Source organism: Oryzias latipes, chromosome 14 (assembly GCF_053564925.1).
Source record: "Oryzias latipes strain Hd-rR chromosome 14, Olatipes_Hd-rR_3.1".
Taxonomy (NCBI): domain Eukaryota; kingdom Metazoa; phylum Chordata; class Actinopteri; order Beloniformes; family Adrianichthyidae; genus Oryzias; species Oryzias latipes.
The window spans coordinates 14,347,860-14,372,232 of NC_136250.1; the positions used below are offsets into that span (position 1 = coordinate 14,347,860).

Sequence of the window (24,373 nt, forward strand, 5' to 3'; positions counted from 1 at the left end):
TAGAGCCCTGCGCGGGACTATTTTCTTCATCCCGCTCCCGCCCGCGCCCGCTGAATTTCTGACCAATCCCGCCCGCTCCCGCAACGTATGCGTTACACTCCCGCCCGCTCCCGCAATATGTATGTCCACTCCCGCCCGCACCCGCAAAACTCATAGAATTTAGTCCCGCACAGTAATAGAGATGCATTGATTTTGTATCGTCTCCCGTCCCGCAGGAAAAAACACGTATTTTTATTGATATTATTAAAGAGATTTATGTCCTCCTCCAGCCTCATCTTTTCATGCATTCCTCTTGTGTAATGTGCAACTTAAATATTAAATATATTTTTACAAATCCTGTTCTGTTAAAAGTGTGCGTGTGTGCGCGCGCAGACAGACGGCCTGAAGCGCGCTCTTAGTAAGAGGCGGGGCGGGGCGGGGCGCACCCTCAACAACAAGTTAGATGACAGAGGCCATTGGGCGTCTCTACCTGGTGCCTTCACGGAGCTTCAGTACATAAGAATCCAACAGCCGCTCAGCCTAACGTAGTCCGCTATTATATATTCATGGCAGCACTGATCCCGCGGGTTTTTTTTTTTTGCCGCCCGCTCCCGCCCGCAGCACAATTCAAACCGCCCAATCCTGCGAGATTTGGGTTGGGTCCCGCGGGACCCGGCGGGACCCGAGCCCAATGCAGCCCTCTACTGCAATCTACTGTGGGTAAAACAAATGTTCTATCCCCCTGTGTTGGATTTATTTGCCACTTTTGGAACCAATTTTGGGAAGTGTTTGTAAAAAAAACTTTGAGAGAAAAACGCAAAGGTTGCTTTTTCTCCTAAATGGAAACACGTGAAACAATTCACTTGCTCTGTATGTCATCAGTACAGAAGGGTAAAATGTTCTGTTCTGTTTCCTGTGTGAGCAGGAAGCAGTGGGCCTGCTGTCAGAGCGCGTGTCCGTGCCTCCAGGCTCCATGCTAACTTTGGCTCGAGCTACTTTGCTGCTCAGTGACATTAGAGAACTTCAGAGCTCCACACTCCTTCAGGTCACGAGGAAGCTGTTGGACATGCAGGTGCACCATCAGACTAAAGAAAACTTACAGGTTTTTTACAGAAGATAAAACCCTAACATTTTTGGATTTTTCCACATCTCTTTCAGATGCGTCTGTTTGGTCAGAGTGTGACACTTGTGGATGACAAAATGGGTGTCTGCACTCCTGGCTCTGACAACATTTACCTCCCTTACATTGACATACTGAAGGAGATCACTTTGAGGATTGGTAAATCACCACTACACAAACATCCGAAAGTCAAGCGCTCATGACAGCCTCAATGAGAAAAGCAAAAATTACCTAGTGTTTGTAAAAATGTAGAATAAACAGGCCAGCTTTATTTAGATAAAGAGTTTCAATACATAGATATTCATTTCAAAAGTCACTAATGTCAGATTTAAAAAGTACATTTTTATATCAATGAATAATCTTAATAAAAACATGAATAAATAGTCAGATTCACATGAAATGACATTTTACAAAATAAAACCGAAAGTAAATCAGTCGATCAAGGATTAAACTAACAAAATAAACAGAGCCAGATTTATTATTAGAACCTCCTGGTTCTCTGCTCCTTTTGACTGTTGACAAAATTATCCCATTTGGGTTTTTTGGGTGTTATTTTTTAAATCCACCTTAGCACAGCTAAAACTGAATCTTAAGAAAGTACAAAGACCCCTGTTTCAAGAAAATGTTTCTTATATTCTGTCTTGCAAGAAAAATAATCCTATCAAAAAAGTTTTTCCAATAGCAAAAGGTTAAGAAAACATGTCTTAGTGACTAGAATTTTATTCTTAAAATAAGAATTCTTGGTAAGACAATTTTTCTTACTCTATTGGCAGATTTCTTATTTTGTATTTAAAGAAAAAAATATTTATAATTATTTATAAGGGGCCTGTTTTTCCAAATTAATTTTAAAAATTGTTAAAGCATAGTTTCCTGTCTTTTTTAAAATGTATCTTCAGCTTTGACAGAAAATTTGCTGTATTTTTTAGATTTTCAATCTTGCACTTCAACTGTTTTTGCAGATTCCATGGCGAATTCTAGCAACAGGCAACAGCCAAACTCTCCACTTCCAATGAACCAACAGACTACCGTAACTGAGATTGAAGAGCTGACCGCCGAGAAACGCTGACACCTCCTGTCGTGTGTCAAATTCCCCACCTAACCTGATGCTGAAGGGCTTTTAGTTCTATGGGGATTTATTTTTGGAAAGCTTTATGCGAACAACACACTGAATGATCAGTTCTGGAGATTACAGCTCTCTGCTAAAGGGCTGTTTTGATTTGCAAGGAGAATTTCAAAAAAAGTAAATAAAGCTGCAGATGGTTTTCCAACAAGTAGTTCAACTGTTTTCATGTGAACTGTTCATGTTACTTATGTTTGATTCTGTTTTTTGTCTGTTTTAGTGTCTAACCTCCCAAACAAGACAAAAGACTTTAATGGAAACGAGCTAAAATTCAAATCAGGCATAAACTCTATCTGTGCAGTGGATAAACGAAATCCATGCCTCAGATTCAAATCAATTTAAAGCTGCTTCATTGTGCAAATGCAGCACAGTGACAGTGGTTAACACTATCGTCTCACAGCAAGAGGGTGCTGGTTTAGATCCCAGCTATATCTGGCACTCCAGCTTCCTTCCACAGTCCAAAAACATTCCCTGTAAAAGTTGGGATAGACTCCAGCGATCCAGGGACCTCACTCAGAAGGAAGCAGCTGCAGGTTATTTTTTTATTTTTCAGAGAAAATACCCCCAAAAAACGAAGCCATAGAGCTTTGACAAAATTATATTAAAAAAAAAAGCAAAGCAATTAAATAAAAAATTACTTATTCAGGAAAGTATTGTTAGTAAGATGCAATACTGCATAACAGTTCAGTTTGTTTCTACATCACATCTCAGTCTTGTTAGAAAATGTTAGTTCGGTTTGCAGTTTACGACTACAGTCATAAAAAACAAACAAACAAAAACATATTTCAATATTTTTCCAATTTAATTCATTAATCAATTAACCGATCAGTTGCTTTGTGGTCTGGGGAGTTGGGTTGACTTCTACTAAATGTGTCAAAATTCGTAGGCTATATGTAAACAACAAATAAACTTTACCTTTAATCTGAAAATTGACTGTACCTGTAGGCTTTGTATTCCTGTGTATGAGTTTTAAAGTTGGTACAGCCAAACTGTGGGATCCTTGGCAATTATTTTATTCTAAAACATAATTTGAAAGTCATGTTTGGATCATTTCTTTAGAATTTGTTAGAACAAGAGAATACAAATGCAAAGATTGTAAAGATGACATTTTATTTGAAAACCAAAAATAGTAAAAAATAAAAAAGACTAATTAATTACCTATGTACAGTGAATGTTACAGTAGGTGTGTTTTACAACTAAATGTGTTAAAGTCCCAGTCTGATCATCTTTTGATCTATTGTAAAAGTGTTCCCAGTGATCTTTTTAATTATAACTATACTGTTTTAGCCGAAGTTTAAAAAAAAACCTGTGTTGTTTTCTAGGACTAAGTGCTGCAGAGCGGAACTTAGAAATTTGCCTCAGAGTTCTGCCCGCCCCCCTCTGCCTCCCAGTTGCTGAGAGCTCTCTGTTTACACCCTCCTGCTAGTTTGCAGCCCCTCACAACCCCAACCTAAGATTACCAGTGCAAAAAAAAAAAAAAGGCAAGCAGTGCTAGAGTTTTTCAGCAGTACAGTTTTGAACCAGATGCCAGCTACATACAAGTGGATGCATCAGAATTTGGCGGAGCAGGAAAGTGTTGGCCCGTCCATCTACGTCACAAATGAGCTCTTCTTCAAACATTTTTTTTGTCTGCTCCTAATTTTAAAAAATGTTGAATGAAGAATTCTTTAGCAATTTCATTTGTTTGTGTATGTCCTCCATAATCCAAAAAAATTCCACAAGAGCATGTTAAAAACACACAAACACTCTTTCCATGTGAGTGGGGCTTTTACTCAACATAAACGAGCAGCACCTTGGCAACACTCAGTAAAATATCACGGCGAGCCCAAACAAAATCCACATCCCCCATATTTTATAAGACATAAATCGTATAGAAACGTTTTACTTTATATCAGCAGCCTTGTCTTGCTGAACACTCCGGAAACCATCCGCGTGCTCGGGCATGATGTGCGGAGGTTTGAACAGTTGTCCCACCACAACACCGGAAGTCGCTTTTTGTCATTTTACACTGAAGCCGGAAGTTGTGGGTCTTCCGCAGATAGCTGACTTCACCATAAACTAACTGGCTGAGTAACGGGAACCCTAAGCGAGTCGACTACAGGAGCCGTCCGCCGCGGTGTGCCAGTGGCTCCAGCTTATCCCTCCGCGGCGGTGACGGACACGGTATCGGCCGCTGGGCTCTGTGGAAGGGTACTTGTCTGGCTCTATTTGATGGGGCTCCGGCTCAGAAATGATCGCTTCACTTTCCAGAGGAAGTGCGCTGGATGAGGTGCTGCACGGGAGCTCCAGCGAGGTAACTGGACCTAAACTCCACTCCAAACTTTTCAAATCCAATAAAGAATTGTGAATTTTCAGTGTTTATTAAGACACATGTTGTGATGCGTAAGCATGCTACATAGCATCAAAAATCAGTCCGTTAAAGTAACCTAATGTCAGTTCGACTTATGCTTCAGAACTGTTTAGTTGGTTTTTCCATCAGTGCGTTAGAAAGCAGCGTGAAAGGTCAAGTCCTCTGTTGTTTGGAAAACGTGCTTCTTCTCAGACAGGTATCCTGGACGACGAGCTGTCACGTGACAAAATGGTAACGGTGTCGTAAACCAGGAGACGGCAGGGAATGTCAGTCAGTGTCCAGAAAAAGAGGACCAAAAGGGGGCTGCTGAGCTGTGCTCAACGCAGAACAAGCACCCTGAAACAAAGAACGCCCCCCTCACTGCTCCTGCTCCCCACATCAGAAACAAAGGCTCTGTTTGTCCGAGCATCATCAGGCTCCAGATGGGCCTAAGCCTCATTTGCGCCCCCCCTAAAATGTTCATGTGGCTCCTGATTTTACCCGCAGCACCTCAATAATCCTTGCATCCGTCAAGCGGTCCCTAAACTTCTCATGACCTCTTACTGAGCTCAGTGTTTGTCTGACCGCTCTACCTTGCAGCAACAACTGGTGGCGTATGTGTCCTGGGTGAACGCTCAGCTGAGGAAGAGACCGGGCCTGAAACCCATCAAGGATCTGAGGCGGGATCTGCAGGATGGAGAGGTTCTGGTCCACCTTATAGAGATAGTTGGTAAATAAATTGACGCATTGACGCTAAAACACCAAAATCCTACATTATTCTCAATACATCAAATATTCCTCCCATATTGGGGTTTTAAAGCTATAAAATTAAACTGTTTTGTTTTTTAAGTGCAAAGTATCCATGATCTGCATGTTTGCATCCACTCTAAAATTACATTTCACCAGAACCCACCATAACAAGAAAAGAAATTGCTTCTTGTTGCTGAATTTTAGCAGCAAAGCCCAAACAGAAAATCCTGTTACTGCCTAGTGTTGGTCTCTCACAGCTGTTCCGGTCCAGCTGCCCAGCAAGCCTCACGTTTGTCTCCTTTTCCTTTCTTTTTGTATTTTGATCAGCTGGTGTGGTGCTGGATGGCGTCTTTGTTCCGCCCCAAAGCAGAGAGGAAAGCAGGAAGAATGTTGAGGAAGTCCTGCATTTCATTTCCTCCAGACACATACACATGCCTCACATATCTGCTAAAGGTACATTTTTGTCCCATGTGTTGAAGATGTGTTGTGCAAAAGATTGAACAGAGCCTAAAGCTGTGAGAACACAACGGCCCAGCAAAGATTGTGTCTCTTTACTGGCTGTGACTGAAGTTCTCTGTTGATAAGGTGGGAATGAATGGATCATCTTTTTTCCAAAGCGAGGCTAAGTGGAGGATAGTAAATATATAGAACCTCTGTTCTCAAAGTTCCTGGTACACAGAAACTGATAAAGTTCTCTCTGTGTTAGCTTGGGGTTCAGAGGGGCTGTAAGCTAGTAGGAGAGAGTGTAAACGTAGAGCTCCCAGCATTGGGGACCACCCACAACTCAGAGGCAAATTTCTACTGCACTGAACTACAGCAGCTCTGCAAAAAACTATGCTCTAGACAGCGACATATTTTTTTAAATTTTGGCTAAAACTGACTAAATAATAATTAAAAATCCATTGGGAACGCTTTTAAAATGTATCAAAAGATGATCGGGGTGGGACTTTGAATTTTTCCATGTAATGGGTGTGCACTCACAGCATTCATGTTTCAAGAGACATGTTAGGACTTGCAAATTGCAGCACCATTAAAAATGTCAATGAAAGTACACTCACTTCCAGCTATGTTCTCCTCCCTCATCTGGGATAATTACTGTGCTATTCATATTACTTTGGGTCGCCATGGTTTTTATTTGGGTATCCTAGCACTAGGAATTTAATGTAATTGCGCTTAACCATGTTTTCATTTACCAGAACCAGCCTCATCAGAATGGACAGTAACTTTATTTATGACTTTATTTTTGTGATTTGTGATCACTACATTTGTTTTGTTTTTTACCCCCTAAGACATCAATGTCTGATCTAACAAGCAAGGTCTAATGACTGACCTTGTGTTATTGTCATATACATGTAATAATACAGACATTTTAAAATCTTATAGTTGAATCTCTGCTGTTTTGTTTCAAGTCCCACTCTGATCATCTTTTGATCTGTTTTCAAAGTGTTCCTAGTGGTCTTTTCAATCTGATTATGCAGTTTTTAGCCTAAATCAAAAACCTGTCACTTTCTATGACATAAGTTCTGCAGAGCTGCAAGATTCAATAGAAATTCCCCTCTGAGAAGGGGGCGGGACTACTGGCACACAGCAACTCCACCCCGTTCCCCTCCCCGTTGCTGAGAGCTCGAAAAAATTTCTGTCACAATTATGTTTTTTTTATGATTTGAATAAAGAAATAATTTAAACTTCAGTTTTAAGCTTATTTTTATTTTTGATATGCCCCCTATCATGAGAAAATACCATAACAACATGTTAAAAAACAGCAAAAACACAATTTTATCTGATTTGGTCTCTAAAGTATGTTCATTTTGGTTTGTGACAGGAGAATACCCATTTTGAACAATATACTTAGGACCCGGGATTCGACTTGGATTTTTGACTTCACCTGGATTTGCAAAAAATGACCTGTAAGGATTTCTGCTAGGAGAGAAAAAGAAAATATACTAAAATGAACCCTATCAACCTTCATCCCGGCTGCTTTTAGCCTCAAAGTTAGCAAAATGGCTTCAGTGCCACTTCACATTGTGACACTAAAATTTCAGAATATTTCCGTTGAAAACAGCCTGAAGTAATTTCCTATTTCTTGCAAATGCTTAGTCAAAATCATTAAGGAAGAGCAAAAACTGGAGTTTGCTCTGCCAGCTGTGATTGCTGGCTAGGATAGAAAATATGAAGAGCAGTGTTGGGCTGTGATAAATAAGGTTAAGGTTGGGCTATATTTTTTAGCCGCTAGTGCTAAAACACCTTGCAATGGTTAGTTATCCATTGACCAAGTTGCTTTTAGAGTTGGCCAACCAGCTTCCTGTTTTACCGGTTTTACCATAATACTTTTGTGTTGACAGTAGAAGCCATTGTTTTCCTACAAATGGAAGTTGGCTCTGTCCTTCATGTATTTATTTAATGTTGTATTCTTCTGTTCTGATTTTCCCAGATGTCCTTGAAGGGAACCTGAAGTCTTTAATGAGGATCGTTCTGGCACTAGCTGCCCACTTTAAACCCTCTGCCAATCAAAGGACCGCTTCAGGAAGTGGGAGGAGCTTGACACAAGCCGGCTCTGGCCACAACCCTCATTCCGCCGTCGCATTGGCTCAAGGTGCCGCCGCTGCACTGGTATCAGCCCGGCTTGACGCATCACTTCCTGTACGGACCACACGAATTCATGGGTATGCAAATAATTTACTTTATAATCTGTTCATTCACCTTTCTCTTAGATCCCACACTTTGGAGAGATTGAGTTTCACAGCCACAGTACAATTAAATCAATGGGCAGGTGATTGAACAAAAACATGAAAACAGTTATAAAATACAATAGGTGATTGCTAAACAGACTAAACAGACTAAGCTAAACTGGTCATCCCTGCCATTAGACCCTCCTTCTCCTAAACAAAAGAATTCTGGGGGGAAAAAGAAGAAACCTCATGGATGTCCACACAAAGGAGGGATCCTCTCCTAGGATGAACAGGCGATGTGCCAGAACTCTTCGAGAAGAATTAACTTATCAAACTCTACAACTATATGTTTGAATAATGTAGCAGATAGGCTTTATACAGATGGAGTTGGGGGACGGCTTGAAACGAGCCAGAGGCGAGGCAAAGTCCACCGCCAAGGACAGGAGCACAGACAAGCAAACTGGAATCTGGAATCACCCCCCCAGGGGGGACAACACCTGAATCACACTGCGCCGAAAAGAGGCATGGAGAACTAAATGATAAATAAATGACTAAGAATAGAGGAGAGGAGAAGTAAATGAGAATAGAGGACAGAACCCCAGTGCAACATACTTTCCCAGCTAAACGACAAAGAAAGAATTATGTTTAAACTATTCATTTTACATTTAGTCAGTCGGGTAATGTAATGTAAATGAAATGTGGGTTAACTGGTTAAATAAAAGCTTGGTTATCCAGCTGATCCCACTGACAGATCATCAGCTTCTGCTCTGCACAGGTCCAAACAGGCCAAAGTTTGCTTTTGATATATTTGAGAAGCTTCCAGTCTCTGAAAAACCCAGTTTTCAAACATTTTGCAAAAATGTGAAAATATAAGTAGAAAACAAAAGGGGTTTTTTGTTTTGTTTTTAATAGATGACAAATATTCAATTAAACAAAGTTGTTGATTTGTAGAATTTGATTATGATTTGTAAATAATTCAATAAAAGCGGCATTACAGTTTTTTTTCATAGAATATTATTGTAACACTAGGAACTCAACCCAGTCTTGGATCATCTTTCAGATTATCTTTCATATTTTTCTTTTACATAAATCCTAATTTTTAACTGTATTCTTTTACGCTCACGTTTCTTAACAGATACCTGTCTAATTCAGCCTTGCTGTAAGAAACGTTTTACAATTTTAAACAAATCAGAAACAACTTTATGTATTTGAATCTTCGTTCTTTGTAAACGTAAACTTTGTGATGTAGATTTTCCCTTTAACGTCAAAGTGGAGGCTAACAGCCGGACGCTAACTTTAGCATGTCTGACTTTTGAGGACTAAAACAAAATGAAATGGTACAGCCGTCATTAAACTGGTGTTTTCTAAACATAATTATAAACTTAAATCTACTGTATCTGCAACTTCATTATCCGCGTGTGTGAAACATTTGACAATCAGTCGCTGCATATTAAGGCAGAGCAGCTTCTGGTACATGGTAAGTACTGTCTTAACAAACCCATATGCTGAGGAAGACTCCTGGTTTTGTCTGTAAATAGCAGCTTTATTTTTCTTTGAAGTTAAAGGCTCTTCTTCACTTTGCTCCCTTGCTCTTTTCTCCCCCAAAAAACATTTTTTCAGATATGTGTAATTGTTTGGTTTTTATTCATTTAATTCAATCAACACAGGTATTTTATTAGCTCTTAAGCGTTGAGCTACTAAGTCAACGCATCCACAGATGGATGTGGGGAACAGAATCTGGTAGTTTTCCAATTTAAAACCTTTTTTAAGTAAGTTACCTTTTTATTTTGGAGAGGTGAAAACAAGTGTAGAATAACAAAATAAGAAAAAAACACGACAAAAATTGTATAAAATAAGAAAATTATATATAACAAGACAAAATTATATAAACAACACAAGTCCAAAAGGGAGTGAGAAGAAGACAAATCTTATAAACTCTCACCCCCTTTACCTTAAGTCCTTACTTTCCTAACTAAACCCAGTACACCCACCATCAAAGTCCAGTGCCCTACCCAAGTGTGTATTCGGTTACAACTGCACATGTAATTCTCATTTCCAAAAAACACACAAATGAATAACAAAACGCATTTTCTAAGTATGCAGATTTACAAATGCTGATGTTCTTTATTGTTTTGTACTTGTACATATTTATCAATAATCATATCTCTGTATTTATACTTAAATTCTTTTATGTTTGGACATTGTTTCAAGCATTTACTGGTTCTGTTCCACAACTTCACTATACAAACTGAAACACAAAATCTTGAGAAATGAGTAATTTATTTTTTTCCCTAAAATTGTGTTTTAATAAATAACCTTTGGATATTCGTCTGTAAGAAATTGTTTTCGGCCTTGAATATTATTAGAGCGGTACAATACTCTACTAGATCGTAAAATTTGAGTAATTTTGATTGTATGAATAATTTATTTGTGCGCTCAAGGTAATTGACTTTGTGTATGATTTGTATTGCTCTCTTTTGAAGTATTGAAAGTGAATGTAACGTTGTTTTATAGTTGTTCCACCAAACCTCTACACAATAAGAAAAATATGGTAAGACCAATGCACAGTATAATATGTGGAGTGATTTGTGGTCCAGAACCAGTTTAGCTTTATTCAACACAGAAATACTTCTGGATAGTTTAGTTTGTAAGTACCTAATATGTGCTTTCCAGGTAAGTTTGTCATCAATTATGACCCCAAGAAATTTATTTTCATAAATTCTTTCAAGTTTCATCCCATTTATGTGCATGTTAATGTTCATATTTTTTTACCATTATGGTGACCGAATAACATCATTTTTTTTTTACTTAAATCTAGTGAAAGTTTATTTACATCAAACCACAGCTTCAGTTTTTCCATCTCCTTCTTAACAATTTCTATGAGTTGCTGCAGATCATCCCCATCACAAAAAACATTCGTGTCGTCAGCAAATAAAACTAACCGTAATTTATTAGAAACCTTAAATAAATCATTTATATGTAAAATAAATATTGGTCCCAGAACCGACCCCTGAGGGACACCACAAACAATGTCCAAACATTGAGAACAAGCACCTTCAACCTTTACAAACTGCTTTCTGTTGCTCAAATAGCTTCTGATCCAGTTTAACACTAACCCCCTAATGCCAAATCCTTCCAATTTATTAATTAATATGCAGTGGTTAATCGTGTCAAAAGCTTTTTTTTAAATCAATATATACCCCGATTAAATGTTTTTTATCATCAATTGCATTTTTTATATTTTCTGTTACATTCATCAGGGCCAGTGATGTTGATCGATTTGACCTGAACCCATACTGTCCCATACTGGCACAATTTTTTTTGTCAACAACTGTTATCCTTGTTCCCAAAATATCTTCACTTTTTCTCTGAACCGCCTTTCAGTGGCCTTGGGTCAGCTAAGGACCCCAGTGTGTGTGTCCGAGCCCTGGTTGAACAGTATGAGCGAGGAGCCTCCGATGAGCAGGACCCCCTTCAGTCCAGCAGGTAATTTCCCTGCAGAGTCTCACCCCGCACTCTGCTAAAGCTCCTTGTTAGCAGAACGATTGTGGTTTGTGGAGAAAGATGTGAGAACCTCTGTCATCCAGCAAGTTCACAGTTAAATAATTACTGATCCCTGACCGCTTTCAGATGTTAAAGTCCTGATTTACATTTAAAATCTTAGTCTTTAGGTCTGTTGGTCACAGCAGTGAAAAGAACTGCATTTTACACATCAAATATGCCCCCTAAAGGTTCAAATAAAGCTATGAGAAGGAATATTGGTTTAGCAGGAACTGATCATTTATCTCATTGCAGCATGGAAACCTTGAAGCCATTTTAAAGCTACACCGCACAACTGAAGAGGGTACTATTAAAAAAATCAACAAAAAAATCTATTAATTGTCTCTGTCAGGGATAGACCATCTGTTTGTGTCCTGTTTTTGTCCAAAGATGGCTAGATCAAACAACATTTTGACACAGATTAGAAAAGAAGTGGCTAAAAATGAATGGCTTTGCTGCTTGTCTCTCCTTGATCCACCACTATCAAAAATAAAGAAAGCCCAAAAATATTATATAAGAGCAAAAAAAAGTAAAATATTTGTTGTACTGTACATTTGTACCTGGGCCACATCGGGGTGATACCAATTTCCTCCAGCAGGGGTCCAGAAATTTGTGGGCAGGAAGTAGATGAGTTGGGAAAAAAACAAGTGCTCTGCCTGTAGTTTATTGATGGATCCAGTAATAAAAATAGATTCAGCAAAAGAAAGGAGAAAATATTTATTTATTTAGTTTAAAGCACAAATATTTGAACAATCTGAGCTTTAACCTTCCCTTAAATGCCCGTCGTCAGCTTTACTAATGCCTCCTCACCGTCTCCCACTGTCTGCTCTGCTATGTTTGTGTGAAATGTGCTTTAAAACTATTTTTTGCTCACTTATCTAACAGCAAAAAACATTCAGTGCCTTTTTTTCTTTTTAGTGGGTTTGTACCCCAGTGCCTGACTGAGCACATGACTTTACTCCAAGTGTTCTCCTGTTTTATGGGAGAGCTGTGAAACAGGACAGAAGTGGAAATGACCCCTTTTTTTTTATCACGTGTTGCTGTTTTTAGCTTTATCCTGACGACACGTGTCCATTGGTTCGCGCCGTACCATTTGGTGAGTGGGTTGGTTCTCGTCAGGGCATATCGCAGGAGAAAACTTTGATTTGTTGTAATGCCTGTGCTGGATATGTAAGCTGCAGTGACAGACAGAGAGGAAGCCCCTGCCTGCGTCCTTGGTTGGCATAGTAACCGTTTGACAGCTTAAGGGTGAGGGGTGGAGTTTGTCAGCAGACGGAGAAACGATCATGGGTTTGTTGAGCTGCTGATGCTGCAGATGCACTGCAGGACGGAGTATCGCTGAATGCTCTGTTCAGACCAAACCATCTGAAGAACAAAATGGGGGGGGCACAGGTTAAATGGTAAGATGAACCCCTAGAGGTGTTTTATTTATTTATTTTTTGTGCAAATGTATGTTTTGATGGAACAATCGGTCCGTAGCAACTGTTTGGACTCTACAGTGCTTATTCAGAATTTCATTTTGCTGATGGTTTGTCCCAGGAATCATTATAGACTTCTGGATACTTAAGTCAGAACTGTGCATGCATGTTTTAAAGAAAGCCCAAAATATTGGACAAGACCAAAAGAAAAAAGACAAAATACAAACAGAATTAGTAATTAAAAAAAAGGAAATCAAGCATTTATTTGAAGAAGGATAACCGACACAAAGACAGAACCAAAGTATAAAAAGCACATGTTCTGTTCCAGATTAGGCCTATCAATAACTGTTTGTTGTTGTTTGTTATCAGCTGTTCTTAGTTGTGGTAGTTTTCACCCACAGTTTTTCATGATGTTTCTTCATTATATTACAGTTTAAATCAGTCGTTTTACTAGTTTCCCACTTAATCTTTTCTGTTGGTTTCAGTAGAGATCTGGGGCCTCATTTATAAAACTTTGCGTAGGATTTGCGTCAGAAATGGCGTACGGATGAAACATAGGACGTGCGTACGCAAAGAAATATTCGGATTTATAAAACCGTGCGCACGCACATCCTACGCATCTTTCCCTTAATAAATCACAACCGATTCTAAATGCAGCGCAGCTTTTTGCGGCTGCATGAAACGCCCATAGTTGCCCATAAATAGTCCGTGAAACGCCCACAAATGAATATTCATTGATTGCGGAACCATGGCAATCACAGAGAGGAAATGAAAAAAACGTAACTTCACTCAATGTGAAGTAAAAGTTATCGTTGGCGAGGTGGAAAAGAGGAAAAAGGTGTTGTTTGGAGGGCACAGTGTGGGCATTACTAATGCCAAAAAGGCACGTGAGCGGCAAACAGTGGCGGACGCCGTAAATGCTGTAGCCTCACAACCATTCGAGGTTGTGAGGCTACAGCGCTCCATCTGGGGGGGGGGGGACATCGGAGCGCCAGATGCACCGGGTGACACGCGTGGTTCCTCCGAGTGCTCCTCTGTAACGCCGGGCCCAAAAGCCCGCAGAGTTCCAACAGGACGGCTGGAGGAAGTCAGAACCGGCTCATAAGCCACTCGTCCTCGTTTGCCAACAAGTCTTCTTGCTGTCTAAAAATGCGTTCACTCCGAATTCTTCCATTTGCCACATCTTCTAAGAGCGTAAGATCAGCCATTGTGCGTCATTACGCATTGTGATGGGGCATTTTATCTCCCTCCATTTATTTACATCTGACAAGCTACAGATGTCGGTAATAATCCACGTGGAAATGGGAAATTGATCTGCGCAAATGTAATTTCTTGTTGCTTTCTGAATAGTCGAGACATACGCCATACATTGTTTTATCAAAAATAAAACAAACTAAAGGCATATGTATGAATACCATAATCCCATAGCTTATGAAGAAATGTTTTACTATGAAAACAACTTTCCCCAGTGGATCATTAGTACGTCCGTCCGCACGCCCACACCTTTGTCTGCTCCTCCAGACGGACACACTGACGAGAATATCAGTTTTGTACATTATTTCGTTCTGTTAACTATATTATTTATGAGGATGAATTGCACAACATGCCAATATTGCAGAACATGATTCACTTTTCTTTTTCCAAATATCTGTTCATTTGAATTTCTGTTGTAATTTTCGTTTGATTTTCTTTTGTTTGTTTCACTGCTGATCGATCAAACGGATCTTCGTGTAGGCTGTTAATTGTAAGACTTGGTTTGTGAAGTCTTCATGTTATTTATGAGAGGCAGTATTGTCATTTTCACTTTCACGTGTTTCTTCCATCTGCCGACGGCGTCGCCGTTTCTCATTTCACCCGTTTTTGTGCGTACGCCTGGGTCAGAGCTTGCGTGAAGGACCGCACATTTTCCCGTCAAGTTTGCTTTTTATAAATATCAATTATTGTGTAGAGAGAGGCGTACGCCTTCTTTTGTGCGTACGCAACGTTTATAAATGAGGCCCCTGGACTTTAAACATCCATCAAACATGGATTCTTTTTACATCTTTTACTATTTTATTGTAAATCTTTCTACTGTCCTTTAAGTCCTTGTCTTGTTGCGTTATCCACTTTAAACAATAATTATTTTAATCTGCAAATACATTCATCTTTGACTGAGAGATTTAAAGACTTTAGGTACTGTGGTAGTCAATCAAGCCAGTTTAACCTCTGTGTTCTATAGCTGCTATTAAATATCTGCACAAAAACATAATTTAGTTTATCTGTTGCGTTCCTATACTCTATTCTACAAGTAATGTAAAAAAATATTTGTTTAATAACTTACTTTATATTATAACCAGCGATCTTGGGTTAGTTCTCATCTGTACAGAAACATTGCTCCAGGATCATTGCCGTTTTTTTATTTAAGCCAAAAAAAATCCATTTTGGCAACTGTAGTTTTCTGTTTTACCAAGTTGTTCTAAACTGGAATCCACCACACTCTTACTGAGGACTGATAACTGCAGGTTTTGGCTTTTTTTTGCTTGGCTCTTCTTTCTTTTTTCTTATATATTTTCAAAGCGTTCCCAGTGGACTTGCAATAATAATTATGCCACTTATTCTGTCCTCTAATAGCAGTTGTGTTTTCTTTTCACACTCAGTATTGATCAAATGTTCTTTCAAAATAAAGGGGCTAATTGTGTATAAAATCTTTTTAGTGTTTTGGGACAGTTAAGTGTAGAGTTCAGGGGCCTCATTTATAAAACTTTGCATAGGATTTGCGTCAGAAATGGCGTACGGATGAAACATAGGACGTGCGTACGCAAAGAAATATTCGGATTTATAAAACCGTGCGCACGCACATCCTGCGCATCTTTCCCTTAATAAATCACAACCGATTCTAAATGCAGCGCAGCTTTTTGCGGCTGCATGAAACGCCCATATTTGTCCATAAATAGTCCGTGAAACGCCCACAAATGAATATTCATTGATTGCGGAACCATGGCAAACACCGAGAGGAAATCAAAAAAACGTAACTTCACTCAATGTGAAGTAGAAGTTATCGTTGGCGAGGTGGAAAAGAGGAGAAAAGTGTTGTTTGGAGGGCACAGTGTGGGCATTACTAATGCCAAAAGGCACGTGAGCGGCAGACGCCGTAAATGCTGCAGCCTCACAACCATTCGAGGTTGTGAGGCTGCAGCGCTCCATCGGGGAGGGGGGGGGGGGGGGGGGGGGACCGGAGCGCCAGATGCACCGGGTGACACGCGTGGTTCCTCCGAGTGCTCCTCTGTAACGCCGGGCCCAAAAGCCCGCAGAGGTCCAAGAGGACGGCTCGAGGAAGTCAGAACCGGCTCATAAGCCACTCGTCCTCGTTTGCCAACAAGTCTTCTTGCTGTCTAAAGATGCGTTCACTCCGAATTCTTCCATTTGCCACATCTTCTAAGAGCGTAAGATCAGCCATTGTGCGTCATTACGCATTGTGATGGGGCATTTATTTCCCTCCATTTAATTACATCTGACAAGCTACAGATGTCGGTAATAATCCACGTGGAAATGGGAAATTGATCCGCGCAAATGTAATTTCTTGTTGCTTTCTGAATAGTTGAGACATACGCCATACATTGTTTTATCAAAAATAAAACAAACTAAAGGCATATGTATGAATACCATAATCCCATAGCTTATGAAGAAATGTTTTACTATGAAAACAACTTTCCCCAGTGGATCATTAGTACGTCCGTCCGCACGCCCACACCTTTGTCTGCTCCTCCAGACGGACACACTGACGAGAATATCAGTTTTGTACATTGTTTCGTTCTGTTAACTATATTATTTATGAGGATGAATTGCACAACATGCCAATATTGCAGAACATATTTCACTTTACTTTTTCCAAATAAGTGTTCATTTGAATTTCTGTTGTAATTTTCGTTTGATTTTTTTTGTTTGTCTCACTGCTAATCGATCAAACGGGTGTTCGTGTTAATTGTAAGACTTGCTTTGTGAAGTCTTCATGTTATTTATGAGAGGCAGTATTGTCATTTTCACTTTCACGTGTTTCTTCCATCTGCCGACGGTGTCGCCGTTTCTCATTTCACCCGTTTTTGTGCGTACGCCTGGGTCAGAGCTTGCGTGAAGGACCGCACATTTTCCCGTCAAGTTTGCTTTTTATAAATATCAATTATTGTGTAGAGAGTGGCGTACGCCTTTATTTTGTGCGTACGCAACGTTTATAAATGAGGCCCCAGATCAGGAGATGGAGGGGACAGAAGTGTTGATGTTTTGGTTCAGAACATCAATAAAGTTGCCCCCCCCCTGCTGTTGAGTACACGCCAAGCACTCTGCAGACGTGTCCTTGCCTTCAGGCCCCGCAGTCATACTCTCACGTGCAGCCCTCACCCACTAAAGGTCAAAGTGTTGGACCAAAGTTCCAGAAAATGTGGGTGTTTAACTAAGTTTTCTCTGTGTTTCCGGAGCCTCAGCTCTCCTAGTCCTCTGACCTCACTGAAGCCGTGCAGCACGTCCAGCAGCCAGCAGCCTGAGTGCAGCGGCGGTACGTTCAAGAGGAAACGCCTTATTGCCATCTTTGGGCTCGTGGTGATGCTTTCCTTTGTGTCTCTGTGTGCAGCCGAGTCGTCTCTGTCTGTGCCGGAGTCAGAGTGGGAGAAATCCCTTAGCGAATCGCTGGAGAAGGAGGTGCAGGAGGCCCGGAGCATGGTGTCTTCTCTGCAGGTAGGAGCAGTGTGGTGGTTATGCTCCTCATTTCACAAACATCGCTGTTTGACTGTCACAAACAATTTTCATGGTGTATAAAAATATTTTTTGTTGTTTTGTGACTTTTTTTCTGTTTTTTTTTTTTTTACAGAAAAGTCTAAAAGAACTAAACCAGATCTGTTTTTTCCCCCAAAGAATCTCATAAACTGAACACTCCCCGAGGCTTGATGGAAAAAACGAAATTTCAATCAAATGAATATCTGTTATTTTATTTTTTCCCTCTCAGCTGACCAGATCTAAAAACTAGAACGTTTGTTTTTATTCCCACTTGCAAAGCTTTCATATCAGGGAGCAGGTCTTGTGACAAATCGGTTAGTTTTGGCTCAAATTCTGCATTTATGCTTCAGTTTCCTACAGTACTGTTTTTGGAACTAAAGACTTTTAGGTCAGGAGTTCGGTGGGGGGAGCTACTGCAGCATTTGTACAAGTTTGCATTCACAGCCCTTTCTTGCAGCTGAGGCTTCATATAGACACCGGTGAATGCTGTAGCCCACCACAGGCCCTTTCAGTCCAAACCTCCATCATACGGTGCTCTCTTTGCTCCTGCAGGCTCTGCTGCTGCGCGGCGCGCTGCCTGAGGAAGAGCATAATGTGGCTCTGGACCCAGGCAACCCCCAACAACAGCTGGTAATTTTCAGTTTTCCACAGCAGTCCTGGACTGCAAAAACCAGATTATTTTTTACTTTTTTTTTCTTTCTTACTGCGCCTTTGAGTGAAAATGTTGCCTTCACCACATGCACAAACTCGCCAGAATTTGCTCTCACTTAGTACCCAATGAAAATAATTTTGGGAATAGTACCCCCTCCCCCGCCCCTCCGGAAAAAAAAGATGATATCACCAAACTTTTTAAAACTGGAATATTGTGTGTGTGTGGCTCAAGCTGGACAAAACGATATAACATATAGTATGAACATACAGGGAACGACTAAAAACCATTGTTGCCAAGGAAATGCAAAAGTTTTCTTTTGCCGATCCTTCTTAAAATGACATGGACCTGTCTGTCATCCCCAGGCGACCAAAACATAAAATGGTTGCTATGGAGATAAAACCAAATGAAAAAGTTTTTGTTTTTTTTGTAATGAATTTGACAAGTACAGCTTTGACTAGGGGGAGCAGGAGCTGAAGGGGAGAGCAATGGGGCTCTCTGCAGCCGCTTGGCTAGTGAGGTCGGGTGAAAAGAGGGGCGCCAGGTAGGGGTAATGTCTTTGAACCACCGTCACTTACACTTTCTATTTGCCTGGTTGTTTTTTCTTTTATTTATGTCCGCCCCACATTGCTTTCACTGAGTCTGGGTGCGTGCGTCTTCCATGGGTATCAATTTCCCTTTATCCTCCCTCCATTGTGGCTCTCACACAACCTCTCTTTTTTTTTTTTTTTGAGGTTGTTGTTCGCAGCCATTTGGATCAGAGCATGGAGGAGGTCCGAGAGCTGAAGGTAACCCTTTCAGACTTAAGAGAAACGTTGCATAAACCGAGGAAGACTTCTGTAGTGTTGACAAGTGACCCTTGGCTCGTTTGCCTGTTTTAGAGGGAGCTGTTGCGCTGTAAGCAGGAGGTGCGAAACCTGCAGGCAGTCAAGGTAAGACATCCTGCGGCCTCAAATTTCCAGGTGATGCCGATGAAGCTGAAGCTCTGTGTGTGTTGCTGACATGCAGGACGCCCAGCAGCAGAGGCTGTGCACTCAGGAGGCATCGATCCTGCAGATGAAGCAGGAGCTCCTCAGAGCCAGTATGCTGAAGGAGGAACTCGGCAACCAAAACGTACCCCCCCAAAAAGATCTTTTTTTTTCATGAATTTGTGTGTTTTTAGCTCAGAAATGTGTTCAGAAGGGTTCTTTGTGTTGTAATTTAACACCGACTCTGGTGTCCTGTCCTCTGCTGCAGGCAGGGCTGCAGTGGAAGCTGGAGGAAAGCAACAGGCTGTGGAGCGAGTGCAAGGTGATAGGTCTATTTTAACCGTGTGGCTGAATCCTTCTGATCCTGTCAGTTTGACTTAATAATGTGATTTCTCTGGCTGCTGGGATGCAGAAGGACATCGGACAGAAGGACAAACTGCTTCAGCAGCTCAAGCAGAAGCTGGAAGAAAGCAGAAAACTGCAGGTGTGTTGTCTCAAAGTTAACTGTTGTATTCATGTGAGTTTTGACGAGCAGCTGTGCTTTCTTTAACAGACAGAGTTGCAGAAACAGTTGGAGCATAAAGGCGGCGTTCTACAGGAGCTGATGTCTGGAAACCTCCAGCAGGTGTGTGAGTCTGTTTGTGGGTACAAAAACACAGATTAGGGACACTCGGCTCACATTTTCCTCCTTTTTCCGCCAGATCCCCATCAACCCGGAAAACAATGGATATTCTCACTGTGGAAGCTCCGCTCATGTGTCAGGCGTAAGTGTTGTTCCACCTTAAAAAGGGCAGCGTCTTCTGTAAACCTTCAAAATCCACTTTCATGTTTGGAGAGAAGAGCAGTTTATGAATGAAAAAGGAGCCTGTTGGACCTAGTGTCACCTGCTGATGAATTGCTGAAAACAGCAGGTTTGTAGCATTGACTGTACAAGAGAACTGGACTGAGTGACTCCTCCCCTCTTGTGTTTCAAACAGGAAGTACCTGCTGGTTTCAAGAAGCCAGAATCCCATAGATTCTATTAAAAAAACATCTATTATTCAGACATTATACTGTTAATGCCTGCACAATGAATCGCAAATTTACAGTTATCAATTATCAATATCAAGCTGTGCAATATGCATATCTCAAAAGACACCAAAAATTGCACTAAAGGGTTACCTTAAATGTGCTAAAACCATCTTAAGGCTGCTTGAGGTATTTAACGAATCAAATAAATCCCTTCATGCATTTGACCAATCGGATGGAGCCCTTATGTTAGATGTTCACCTCCTATGTAGACGAAAGTCATTTGGAGTATAATTTAAATTATGCTGACTCTAATTTAAATTAAACTGTTGACTCTAATTTAAACTGTTGCAGTGAAATGGAAATGATGTTTTTGGTTGTTTTGCTGTTTATTCATGTATCGCCAGATTGATCACTAATATGGCAAATCGTGAATTTTCCTCTTATCATGTAGCCCTACTATTGTCTGAATAACCATTTTTGATAATCTAATTTTTTATATTTTTATCTGTAGTGTAGTTAGAAACTGGCCAATCAGATGCCTCAATGGAAGTAGGTGGTCTCATGTGAAACGTTTAGAACATTTAATTGACAGATTCTCCTGAGCCTGCTTTCAGGTGGACTTCCAACAAGCCATTTCTGATAGGTGAGAATGGTTGCCATAGAAACAATGACCCAGACCGACTTGGATCAATCACTGCTTACTGATGATTTCTGGCTCCAACATCGATGTCCGTATTGCGCAAATAATGGCCACTGAATTGGCTTCATTTAATTGAAGCCAGAGGTAAAATATTTTCTGTGGATGACATCACACTCACTTGGTCCAGTTCTCATATACTATATATAGTATAGTATAGTCTCATATACTACAGTCAATACTTTGTAAGGGGTGTGGTCTGATGGTTAGCCCCACCCCTTCTGCAGCAGGATGTTCCTTCTTTTAGAGTGGTGGCTCACTTCCTATCCACAGTAAATGCATCATGATATGAATTTAGGGGAAAACAATGAAAATTTAAAATACTTTGACTTCCTATCAGCGGATTCAGCATCTGAAGTCTTTCTACACAAGTTAAAATTTCAATTATTTAAGTCAGTCTAACTTGAATAGGATCTTTCCAGTAAACAGACCCAGAATACACCAGATTTTACGCATTTGCATGTCTTTTTTCTCTTCTTTTTCCTCATTAAAGACCCAATCTGATTAAAAAATAGTTTTCTTGTGTTTTTAAAATGTTTTTGTGTCCTTTTTCTGATGATGGAAGACATCTAAAGAACATTAAGCATAAAATTGCATTTTCCGATTATTTCTTTATTCAAATCATTGTGAAGCAGGAGCAGAGAAAAAAATGCATTTTTAAAAAGATGTAGAAAATATGCTGGGTGGGCCACCAGCTTCCTATTCCACTCTGTAAGAGGGACTGAAAGAGGACGAAGGACTTAATTACTCACTTACTGCCAACGGTCCTGCCCACATCTCAAAGGCAAATTTCTAATGAACTACTGCCGCTCTGCAGAAACAGAGTCCTAGAAAATGACACAGGTTTTTTGAGTTTGGCTAAAAGCAACATAATCAAAATAAAAAGACCACTGGGAACATTTTTACCATAGATCAAAAGATGATCAGACAGGAACTTTTACCGCTGATGTATTCTTTTAGTCTCAGAAAAAGTTTCTTTTGTTCTTCACCGTGGGGTTTAAAAAAAAAAATCTGTCGTGTTTTTGTCTCCTCCTGGCAGGCAGAGGAGGTCCAACTGATGCAAGATGCTCTGAGGAGTCTGAGGAACAAGTTTTTGGACCACGACCCTCAGCAGCACACCCTGGACACTCTGGAACAGGGCATTGTGTCGCTCATGGACCGACTGCACGCTCTGCACACGCACAGGGTACGCACAGGCCAAACACATCAGTCATGGCTAAATTTTAGGATTATTTGAATTATTTTAAGTAGAACAGCTGTAAGGTTTGGGTTGTTTGAAGGGGTTTTCCAGGAGATTTTTTTCTCGTTGAGGAGTAGATGTTCTTAGCTCTGAGCTTCCTCATGAACCTCTGCAGGAAAGAGGGAAATCTCCACGACGCAAAGATCAGCACACACACTTGGACTCATGGCCTTCCACGAGTAAGGAGCACCAAAAAGCCCAGGATGTGTTCAGGTGTAACCCACAGACTAACCCTGTGGTGTTGCTGCTCATTTCAGAAACTTTCAAGTCCCACAACGGCTCGACGTCCTCCACAAAAATCCTTTATTTTACTGGGAAGTCCATGACTCCTTCAATGATCAACATACCCAAGAGGTTGGTGTTTGACATCTGTCTTCTTGTGCTTTCTATTATGGTCTATGTGAAATGAGCCACTTCCTGTTGGACAGATTGGGCGAGGTGACTCTCAGGGATGTTAAGGCAGCTGTGGATCGAGAAGGAAACTACCGGTATCACTTTAAAGCTCTGGACCCAGAGTTTGGCACAGTAAAAGAGGAGGTAGAGAAGATCCAGCTTCATGCAGTGATGAGTTTTTAAGTTTTTTTTTTTTTTTAAAGATGTGTTTGTTTGCAGGTCTTCAACGATGCAGCACTTGTTCCAGGGTGGGAGGGGAAAATTGTGGCGTGGCTGGAGGAGGAGCGAGGGGAGGACAGGTAAGCAGGGGGTTCTCTACTTTTCTCCACTGGCTCCTCTGTTGGTTGTCTCATCACTTCTTCTTCTCTCAGGCCTTTATAGTTTCAGGGAAAAGGACAAACTCCCATGATTCCTGAGCCAAAGCACATCGGAGCGACCCCAAAATGGGCCTGTGGGCTGCAGATAGTCGCTGTGCTTTTCTACACAAGTGCCTTCATGACCGGAGCTCTGCCTGTCAATCAAAACCCCAGCAGTGTTCTGAGTTTAATGAATGTTGAACATTGTTTGTAGACATCAGTCTCGCATCCACGATTCTTTTAGGAAAAAGCAGGTCATTTTTATTTTAGTTTTAAAATAAAGTGTTTTTTATTATTCCAGAACAAAAGAAAACAGTGTTTTTTTTAAACAATGTCTGTAATGGAATGTTCTGTTAGAAAACAAGAATCAAATGGTTAACAGTGGTGTTTGTGTCTACACATCTATCTGCAGACCATTAGTTAGTCTGTGAAGGGAAGAGGATCTTTTATTTTGAAATGTTGCACTTTTGTTCTTGTTTTGTTGAACATATATTCAACAAAACTGATTGGACTTTTTATGTAATTTGCTAAAAAAAAATCTTTTTTATGTTGGAGGTTTCTGTTTCAGAGCAGTTTAAAGTATGTATGTTTGCGTGCGTGTATAATAAAAAACATATGTGGATGGCTGACACGCTGGATTTCTTCTGCTCTGCTCAAGTGTCGCCGCTGCAGACCAGTACGTTTTTCAGCAACCAGCTGGCAGCAGTGCCTTTTGCAGGTTTCTGGTTTGTATTTTTATTTAAAAACTATCCCTACCTTCTGTTTACGAAAAAAGATTTGTTAGATATTTTCAAATAAATGAGTCCTTTTTGAAAATGTCTGTTTTCCTTATTTTAATGATGAGCTTCCATCTACATTTACATGAAGATTTCCGCACAAATAAAATAAACTTAAGGTTTCCCACTTCTGTTTGACCTCCAGTTTAAGGGCACATTCACAGAAATGGCAAGGTTGTTTTTAAATTGGTTAAATGTTCAAACATAATTAAATATATATCACAGAAATGTGTATCTGTTAAATTTCAGGACTCAAAAAGATTGTTTAGTTGTAGTTGTTTTTTTATTAAATTTGTAACCAAATAGTGTACAATCGTCAAATCAGGGGCAGAGGAGTCCTCAGCAAAAAGTATTCCAATTGAAGATTATTTTATTAAATATACTTTGATATCAATACAGCAAATAAACTATAGACCATGAAGATGTAGTGCAGGAAGTGTTCTACCTTCATATTTTTTCAGATTCAATTGGAACATTGACAAAAAATAGATATTGTACAAAAAAGTACACCGTCTCACTTTTAATACAGACTATTTGTAGTGCAACTATGTAGACTACTTTTTGCCAAGGGATGTTGGAGAACAAAGGGTGTTTCAGGTTTTTTTAAAGTCT

General features: G+C 40.2%; 2 protein-coding genes across 8 annotated transcripts in view; both read left to right on the forward strand.

Annotated features, from left to right (window-relative positions):
* cfap54 (cilia and flagella associated 54) overlaps positions 1-2,370 on the forward strand; it is a 28,773-nt gene extending 26,403 nt beyond the window's left edge. For all 5 annotated transcript variants that reach the window (XR_013647389.1, XR_013647391.1, XM_078930614.1 and 2 more), the window contains 3 exons: positions 905-1,051; positions 1,138-1,258; positions 2,059-2,370. Coding sequence is in view for 3 of the 5 variants with exons in the window: in XM_078930614.1 (XP_078786740.1) it covers positions 905-1,051; positions 1,138-1,258; positions 2,059-2,165 (375 nt within the window). In the remaining 2 variants the exon portion in view is untranslated. The remainder of the gene's footprint in view (positions 1-904; positions 1,052-1,137; positions 1,259-2,058) is intronic.
* A 1,835-nt stretch (positions 2,371-4,205) lies between these two features.
* LOC101159969 (dixin) lies at positions 4,206-23,801 on the forward strand. Of its 3 annotated transcripts, none has more exons than XM_023962293.2 (21): positions 4,206-4,512; positions 5,149-5,278; positions 5,626-5,751; positions 7,730-7,961; positions 11,352-11,453; positions 17,383-17,453; positions 17,529-17,632; positions 18,224-18,301; positions 19,055-19,108; positions 19,202-19,252; positions 19,329-19,433; positions 19,557-19,610; positions 19,701-19,772; positions 19,842-19,913; positions 19,990-20,052; positions 22,036-22,182; positions 22,352-22,415; positions 22,494-22,590; positions 22,665-22,773; positions 22,849-22,928; positions 23,001-23,801. In XM_023962293.2, the coding sequence occupies exons 1-21, from the start codon at positions 4,450-4,452 to the stop codon at positions 23,008-23,010; spliced, it is 1,884 nt and encodes a 627-aa protein (XP_023818061.1). In that variant the 5' UTR covers positions 4,206-4,449; the 3' UTR covers positions 23,011-23,801. The 3 variants fall into 3 exon arrangements, 2 of the variants coding, with proteins under 2 accessions (XP_023818061.1, XP_023818060.1); XR_013647392.1 differs by having other exon boundaries at positions 4,244-4,512; positions 17,377-17,453; positions 22,314-22,415; XM_023962292.2 differs by having other exon boundaries at positions 4,244-4,512; positions 17,377-17,453.
* Positions 23,802-24,373: the final 572 nt, after the last annotated feature.

Coding starts and splice junctions, on each gene's coding strand:
- LOC101159969 (XM_023962292.2), top strand. CDS start 4,450: ATGATCGCTTCACTTTCCAGAGGAAGTGCGCTGGATGAGGTGCTGCAC. Junction 19,253..19,328: donor GAAACCTGCAGGCAGTCAAG/GTAAGACATCCT, acceptor GCTGACATGCAG/GACGCCCAGCAGCAGAGGCT. Junction 19,773..19,841: donor AAGAAAGCAGAAAACTGCAG/GTGTGTTGTCTC, acceptor TTTCTTTAACAG/ACAGAGTTGCAGAAACAGTT.